General features: G+C 30.3%; 1 protein-coding gene across 1 annotated transcript; it reads left to right on the top strand.

Annotated features, from left to right (window-relative positions):
* Positions 1–2,370: 2,370 nt before the first annotated feature.
* LOC145949608 (uncharacterized) lies at positions 2,371–8,402 on the top strand. The gene is made up of 7 exons (XM_083060067.1): positions 2,371–2,379; positions 3,809–3,898; positions 5,072–5,097; positions 6,447–6,547; positions 7,226–7,267; positions 7,423–7,548; positions 8,187–8,402. Exons 1-7 carry the CDS (start codon positions 2,371–2,373, stop codon positions 8,201–8,203), a joined length of 411 nt encoding a protein of 136 aa, XP_082916193.1. The 3' UTR covers positions 8,204–8,402.
* Positions 8,403–9,436: the final 1,034 nt, after the last annotated feature.

The raw sequence follows: 9,436 nt of genomic DNA, 5'->3' as shown, positions 1-9,436 counted from the left end.
CAACTAATTTATTCAACTTATAAAATAAAAGTTATTATATAAAATATAAAAAAGAAAAAAATATGAAATTAACATTAATTATCATAATTTATAATTAATATATACAAAATTTAATAAAGGGTAGAAATGTATAATTACATAAGTTAATATTTAAAAACATAAAAAATAAAATAAAAATTATATTAGGTAAGTCTATTTGTAAACTACCCCAATTCATTATGGGTTCGCTTGTGGTGTGCTTGAATTAGATCAATTTTTTTTTTTATAACTGAAATAAACTAAAAAAATTTAACCTAACTTGACTCGAACTTGTAATAGGTCAGTTTGACTAACAGATTTTAATTCAATTTGATAATTCTAATTTAAGGACAGCGATACCCATAAATAAAGATATATATATATATATATATATATATATATATATACCCCCACACATTAGTCAATATGAATGCTGCAACTTAGTCTAACATTTTTTTCCTCGTTCAAATGAAAAACTAATCTTGACTAAGCCGACGCTAAATATAGTTTGGACTATCCAATGGTATTGCTGATGTCAATTTGTTTATTTTTTCTGCCCAAATCAATAATTACCGTTGATCAGTAATTTTCGAAAAAATATATTTTAATATGAGCTTAGTTGATGCTAATTTGTCATTTAATTAGCGGTGACTTGACTAAAATTATTTAATTTAATATAGTTTGGGCTATCCAATGGTATTGCTGATGTCAATGTTGATTTTTTCCGCCAAATTTAATAATTACCATTGATCAGTAATTTTCGAAAAAATATATTTTAATGTGGGCTTAGTTGATGCTAACAAATATTTTAAATGTTACAACTATGTTAAGAAATATAACAAATTAAATGTTAAAAAAGAATTAGATATATTCATAATCAATTTAATCAACTAATAAAAATAAAGTTATTATATAAATATTAAAAAATAATATAAAATTGACATTAATTATCATAATTTATAATTAATATATACATAGTTTAATAAATGATAAAAATGTATAATCACATGAATTAACATTTTGAAATATAAAAAAGAAAATAAAAAATAAAAAGTATATTAAGTATGTTAACATGTGAGCCAACCCGATTCAAACTCATGGTGGGTTGGTTTGACTAACGGATTTTAGTTCACTTTAATAGTTTTAATTTAAAGACTCGTATAATAAAGGAATATGTGTGTGTATAACTGTTCAATTTAAAATTTTTAATATATAGATCAAATTTATAAATTTTTAAAAATTGGAAAATTATTTGATATTTCTTTTCATTAAGTCAAATCAATATATAAAATAATTTTATGATTATCCATCAATTTAAATTAATAAAACGAAGTATTAAATGATTTTCATTTTTTCTTCTTCTAAATTTACAGATTTGATATATATATATATATATATATATATATATATATATATATATATATATATATATATATTAGCCGATATGAATGCTGCAACTTACTCTTAACATTTTTTTTCCTCGTTCAAATGAAAATCTAATCTTGACTAAGCCGAAATTTAGTTTGCACTATCCAATGGTATTGCTGATGTGAATTTGTTTTTTTTTTCCGCCCAAATTTATAATTAGCATTGATCAGTAATTTTTGAAAAAATATATTTTAATGTGGGCTTATTTGATGCTAATTTGTCATTTAATTAGCGGTGACTTGACTGAAATTATTTAATTTAATATAGTTTGGATTATGCAATGGTATTGTTGATGTCAATCTGTTTATTTTTTCCGCCGAAATTAATAATTATTGTGACACCCTTACTACCCCAACACATATATTGTAATAATAAAAATTTTACAAATAAATCTTTCAATTTCGATAAAAGGGTTCACATGAGAAACTTCAAAAATCGTTCTTCAATAACCACAATAATAAAGATTTAGAAAATGAAACACAAGAGTTTATAAATTGTTTTCAAAATGATATTTACAATTCCAAATCCATATAAAAATTTTAAAAGTCCTCTGCCCTGATGTAACAATATTAGAGCATACCCCTAATTTAACTGTTGGCATTCTAGATGCCACTCGCAGCCGGATCTTCCTCACCTAAAACATTCACAAAATTGTACGGTGGGAAAAGAAAACATCTATATGTAAAGTACATACAGACACAACATATCATCTCATTATAACACGATACTTAACAAAATATTCATAAACATTTCAATGTATCATAACTTTATCAATCGCGCATCATCATCACGTCACAATTCGCAATCACAACAATCATCACAAATCTTGCAATCAACCCTATGCCAAGGTCACACCTATAGCATCTCTTGCCCAAGGTCGTGCCACCCCGACATAAGTATTAATTGCCTCACACATCCCACACCATGTCAGGGGTACGCTCGTCCTTGTGACAACACTTACCCAAGGTTCGTATCATCCTTGGTCATTAGTGCGAGGAACCACAATCACATCACAACCAATCCATCACAATCCACATAAATCTTACAATTAACACTATGCAAAGGTCACGCCATAACTGACATAAGTGATACAGGTTAATTGCCTCACTCATCCCACACCATGTCAGGGTCACGCCCTCCCTGTAGCATCACTTACCCAGGGGCCATGCCATCCCTAGTCATTGATGTGAGGAACCACAATCACATCACAATCCACACAATCTCTTGCAATTAACCCTATGCCAGGACTGCCATATTTGACATAAGTGATACGTGTCAATTGTCTCACTCATCCCACACCATGCCAGGGTCATGCCTTCCCTGTAGCATCACTTACCTAGGGGCCATACCATCCTTGGTCATTGATGTGAGGAACCTCAATCATAATCATATTCACATTCATCACATCTCATCTTATAACTCAATAACATATCACATACACACAACGGATAAGTCCAACAAAATAAAGGTTTCATACACCTCAAGCAATTCACATCTAAATCATCAATTTTTATCAATTGATATAACAATAATATTCATAAATTAATATAATACTCAACAGTATTACCAATTTAATATAATTTCAACATAAACAGTAAAATCCCCAATTGTTCCAAAACCTAACTCACAGGCACTTTTCTACAATTTCGTTCTCTCTCCCAGATCATCATTCTTACAAATTATTAGCATATTTATAATCCTCAACACATACAGAATCTAATGGGATCATCAATTCCTCAAATAGAATTCATCCAATTTTTCACAACCTAACTTACAGACACTTTTCTATAATTTCATTCTCTCTCCCAAATCATCATTCTTACATATATTAAATATATATTCGTAATCCTAATTCTATACAGAATCACTTAAGACCAATAATTCTCTAAACAGAAATAATTATAAATTACTCATAATCCTAAGGACTCTTCCCCTACCCAATTCCCTCATGTAACTTTACATATAAACACTACAACAAAAAACATCATTAGCGACTATTATTTAGTGGCAATAAGATAATTGCCTGCATATTATTATTAGTTAAAGCTTTTAGTGACCAATAAAAATTAGCCAGTAAAACTTTAATTATAGTGACAATTTTTTAAAATTACCGTTAATATTAATTTTTATTTAAACTTCTTTTTTAAAAAATTCTTCACAGTGCATAAGGCATTTTTCATCTTTTACCTCACTTCTCACCGTCATCTCACTCTCACTCTCGCTTCTCACTCTCGCTTCTCACTCTCACTAATGGCTTCTTCTATCTTTTGAGCATAGCTTCGATGGCTGGGTCAACTCATTCTCCTTTTGGATCTTCATATGGTAATATATCTTGTGATTTTGTCTTCAATTTCAATTTTAGGGTTTGTTTTGCACGATTCAATTTAATCCTTTTCTCTTTTCCGCCGTCAATAACTCCTCCGCCGTGTCCTCATTGCCGCTGAATATCAAGGTTAGTTAGGTCTCACTATCATTCTCAATTTGAATCTTCAATTTCAGAATTTCTCACGTTTAAGCCATTTTGACTTTTATTTATTCATGAATTATTTGTTTTGTTTGTTTCTGTTATGTCCTTGACCTGTAATTCGTAAAATATCCTTTCTCCTCTGAACCAATACCTCACTATTATCGACTCTGATTCACAATCCATTTTTAATTTTTTTGGGATTTCTAACTACTTGTAAGTTGTAACAGGGAGGGTTAACCAATTTATACATCCCTTCGTCACTAATAGATTAGTGGCTCTGTCTTTCGATTTTTTAATACATTTATCTTAATGGAACAGAGTGAAGATTTAAGATATCTAACATTATGATAAGCTTCACTGTCAACTTCTGGCTTTCGGTCTTCATATACATACGTGATGAGACACTGGCTATATGGTGAAAGACATGTTGTTATGTGTGAATGCTTTGTTAGCACTTATTATAAGCATTCCTGGTTTAAGGAATGTTTTTATAAACTGAGCTGTGTGCACATCCGGATGGTTGTTCGGAGCTGTTACTTAACTAATTGAAGTAAACTTTCCCATCACATATCTTTTAAAGAACCAAGATCTAATACTTCTATATTGAGTTGCTTTCTATACAAAGTTATATGCATATATTCGTACACACCAGATGCATGTGGCTGTATGTTTCTGAAATTGGCAGAAAATATTGATATATAAGTATTATTGGTGCTTAGTTTTATTTATAAGAACCTTCTATATTGAGTGTTATATATACATGTATGTACATACATACATAATTATTATAGTTCAAGATTTTCAAAATTTGGCATGAAAATAAGAGGAGATAGTAATGTATTTTAAGCATAGCTCAGGGTAGTGAGTTTATTAATTTTGACCTGTACACTATCGTTGAATCATATTTTTTCTCATCAGTCATAATTAAGAGTTTCACCTCTTCAAAAGCTTTTGTTACAGTCAAGCTTTTTTAACAAGTGGCAACATGATTGAATGAAAGTATTAAATAGTTTTACAATGAAAATGGATGAAAAATTTAATCCTTTTTTTTAATTTTGCCTAGTCACACAAACATCACCTTTGATCGAACATATCTTTTATGGATATAGAGTGATTTGAGACTTTAAGTATTTGATATTTTAAAATAATGCTTTTCAGGATTTGACTGGATATATTGCCACTTGGTGAGCATATTCTCTACCAAAATAAATTTAGGAGTATCTTTAACATAGAAATTAAAATGCTGGGAGGTATTTTATTAATTCCAATTCTATTTATTGAGGAGATTAAATATTGTATCATTTATGCTTTACCTTAACAAGTTTTATCTGCATACTGAAATGATAAGACATAAGAGGGTGTATGTAGTTCAAAATTTGCTGTGAGGGGAGGTGTTTCTAGGTTTTATTTTTAAAACTAAACTAGCTAACTCCTCGATGTTGCACTTAGCATTGCCCCTGAAAGTCGATGCCTTGGCAGATGATACTCTCTAAGATGCTTTACTTAGTCTTTTTGGTCAGCTCATCTGTAGGTAGCCCTTTCTGTGACATCCACAACCAACTATGATGCCAAATAATAAGCACCTAAGCTCTGCAGGTAGCTCTTTTGGGTCATTTACTCATTTATATTGATTTGCACCTATACAGTTGTGAAATTTTTATTAAAGAATGTCAGGCCTTTTGTCAAGATTCTGTCCAAGTCTGCAACTTAGGAAGGGTTTATCCCCAAAGGTATTTAGGAAACATATTTTGAAAGGGAAAAGCTCAAGCTACTTCCAAAAGGTGTTTATTTTTCTTTGAAGCACAAATTTATTTTCAATGAAAAAATTGCTCAAATTTGTATTCAAAAATTCCTTTCCATTTTTACTTCAAAAAGTCAGGATTTTTTTTTGCAATTGAGTGGTTATCATTTTAAAAAATGTTTAAAAATTTGATTGAGGCATGTGCTTTGATTTAGTCCACTCAAGTCAGTTGAGTGTTATCAATGGCAGATCATGGATTATAGTGGCAAGCCAAAATCCGCCACAAATATGAATAACTCTCGGTACTTTCCTACATGTCACTGAACCAGAAATTCAGTAGATGACAATCAAATATGTCTTTGGACTCTCCCCTTCTTCAACCTGAGATGGTCCATGATGCATGCTTTTTGTTTCATTTAAATATGTATAAAAGATATAATTATGTTAAATATTGTTCATCAAATATTGTTATATTTGGTTGCTTAAAATTTTACTTTTTCTGTAAACTTTTAACATCTCTTAAAATCTCAGTCTGACAAGTTCATCATATTAGTCTCAAAAACAATGTTTAGTATTTAATATACTAAAGGAGGTAGATTTCAACCTTTATAGATTTGTCTCTCTCTTTTATTTTTAATATTAAATTTTCTGAGTATGTTATCTCATTTTAAGATTAAAGAGCATGTAAAAATTCAAAAAGTCTGATTATTACATAGATGTTAAGCATTACATTTAAATTCTTTTATTCAAGTATTAATCAATTACTTTTATTAATATATTTTTTTTTTGTAGGGGTACTGGATATCCTGATCTTTGGCCATCACCTTCCTGTAGGGAGCCACTAGATGTTTCAAAGACTTTTACTTTTGATGTCATTTCTGGTATTCTGACAGGTTAAATTCCTATAAAACCTTGAGCCCCACAACTATTCGGTTATTTCCATATTTGTGCATTACATTTAACAACTATCTTTCTGTCTCCTTTATTGAATATCATTAATGACTTTTTGAATTCATGTTAAACAATGTATTGTTAGGATCTGACGAGTGTGAATGCATGAACACTATTGATATATGATAGGTAGTGAAATAATAAATAAGCTACTTATATATAGACATACAAACATTGAAAAAAAAGTAACAAAAGAAATTGCTACTTATTTTCAATGTTTTCATTTATACTTTAGCACATGCCTTGCCTTTTCTTTTTACATACAAAGCTTCAATTATCACAATACTCATATAAATGCAGAATTTTTGAATAGTCATGGATAACCCTCATAGTAAAAGGTGGATGGAGTGTGATAGAGTTAGTAAAGAATATTTGGATGGAGTAGAGAACTTTTTAGACTATGCCTTTTCTCAAGAACATTGAGAAACAATTCAATGCCCTTGTCTAAATGTCTTGTCTTAATTAGGTCTCTAGTACTAATCATTTGTGTTTATTTATTTAATAATATCTATTTATCATGTAGCTTGTTTTAGTCTTTTTTTTGTATGACAGCATATGATATCCTGGTTGAATTTTTTTCTATTCTATAGCTTATATATTTTTCTTTTTTGGATTTGTAGAATCACAATTACCTACAAAATCCACTGTAACTGTGAAAACAGGTTTGGCCCATGTCTTATTGTTTTACACATGCTATTTTTTCTTAAAGAGGTTTAAGTTACTTTTGTAATTTCTCAACCTTTTTGTTTGGATTTGTAGAATCACAATCAACTAAAATTCCAATTGCTATAGTAATTTGATTTATTATAATATGTAGAGGTTAACAAAAACAATATGGTTCAAGATGATGACCTCACTTCCTTGCTCAAGCTTACTAGAAAAGATAATGATGAAGTTGTTCGCATACTAGCAGCAAAGGCAATTGCCAATTTATCCATGAATGGTAATTATTTATTAGACATTGTATTACTTAATTTCATTTCACATTTTTTCTTTTAAATTTAAGACGTGCGTGGTAGAATTAGTTTGTTTTACTTTATGATACTGATTAATATTTGGTTTAATGTAGAACAATTAAATTTAAAGAAATAATAAAAAAAAATGAAAAAAATCAAATACCTTAAGGTCGATTACTTGAACCGGCACTTTTAGAAGGTAAAATAGAGCTAGAAAATCCCCTGCACTCATGTCCATGTCAAACACAACAGGTTTCCCCAGTGTTTTATTTTGAAAATTTGGCTTGTAAGTCCACGTTGAATATGGCCACTATGCACCCCACCTTTTTCTAGATTGAATTTAGGAACTTTTTGGTTGTCAAAGAAAGGGTTAGCTAGAGCCATCAGATACGCCATAATGTTTGTTTGAAGTAATTACAATTATGTTCATATACTCCATTTCAGCAAATTCATTTTCTCTTTTAAAGTATAACGTGGTATTGAGCCTAATCCATTTCTTATGCACATGTTATTCTTTTGTTGTAATATTGCATTTGATTTGATAGTACATTAAATGTTATATTGTTAACAGGAAATTGATGAACCTGCATTGAAGGAGGACATTTGTTTATTTTGTGCTTTGCAGGATCCAATTACAATTGATGAAGAATTGATGAAGACCTTTTAGACATTTTAGCAAATAGCTCTAAATCATAAGAGACCTTTGTTGTAATTTCTTTGGATCATGATATCATTGACTATTCATTTTGTCTTTTCAATGGTTTCCTTGGTATCTCAAGAACATGATAAACTCATAAATTTTGCATTACTCTAATAAATGGGTATTTGGTGTTATTGCAAATATGGAGTACTCATAAAAAATTTATTATTCTCATTATTTTTATGAGAAATGGTGGATGAGAATATTAGTAAAGAAAGTAATTTTTTTTAAAAAAAAAATTCAATGGATGAAAAATTGAATTTGATTCCCTCGTCAATTTCAATGCATGGACTAAAAATAATTTTATTTAATTGAATTTAACTAATTGAGTATTAATATGCTATCAAAATAAATTATTTTATCTAATGAGATTCAATTGTATTTCTATACAATTTTTTTTACATATATGAAAATCTATTATTCAATGAAATTACTTTTAGTGACCATTAAAATTGTCACTAGAATTGTCATTAAAATTTTTTATTTTTCCCGGCCATTTAAAAGGTCTTTACCAGCACTCACTTTAAATGTCGCTAATAGTTTTACCGACCCCACATACAACGGCCATAATCTAATTGCCGGTAAAGATATTAATGGCCATTTGTATGGTCGCTAAATAACATAAAAATTGCCACAAAAAAGCATTTTTGGTGTTGTGAAATAATTCCCTTTTCTCCCATACCTGGATAAACAACAGTCGAACTAAAACAGGGATCTCTTGGTCTCCTCCTCTAAGTGCCCCATGGTCTTCGGAGAGAAGAAGAGGGGAAGAAGAAAGAACAGAAGAGAATAGGAAGAGAGAATGAGAGATGTCCGAAAATGAGATGTAAGGCCTCCTATTTATAGGAATCTGCCTCAGCTAACCCGGAACGGCCCGTTCCAAAAGTGGAATGGCCGTTCTGGACCCTCCAGAACCAAGCGAAAATCTCAACTGGAACGGCCCGTTCCAAAACCGGAACGACCCGTTCTCAATCCCAGCAGAACGACCCGTTCTACTTTCAGAAAGGCCCGTTATCCAACCGGAACGGCCCGTTCTCAACTACGTTTTTTAGGTAATTTCTTTATTTCGGAATGGTCCGTTTCACTTTCGAAACGATCCGTTCCAGGCAACGAATTGGGCCTACGGCCCAATGAAAATTGGGCTGTTACAATTACTATATTGATCAGTAATTTTC

This window comes from Cajanus cajan, chromosome 7, assembly GCF_000230855.2.
Source record: "Cajanus cajan strain Asha chromosome 7, NIPB_CcT2T_4, whole genome shotgun sequence".
Classification (NCBI taxonomy): domain Eukaryota; kingdom Viridiplantae; phylum Streptophyta; class Magnoliopsida; order Fabales; family Fabaceae; genus Cajanus; species Cajanus cajan.
This window is presented reverse-complemented; position numbering and strand designations above follow the sequence as displayed.

Bases quoted from the DNA above. Each gene is read 5' to 3' on its own strand.
- LOC145949608 (XM_083060067.1), top strand. The intron at 5,098-6,446 runs GTGAGCATATTC...TTTTTTTTGTAG, and splicing joins ACTGGATATATTGCCACTTG to GGGTACTGGATATCCTGATC. The intron at 7,268-7,422 runs GTTTGGCCCATG...TATAATATGTAG, and splicing joins CACTGTAACTGTGAAAACAG to AGGTTAACAAAAACAATATG.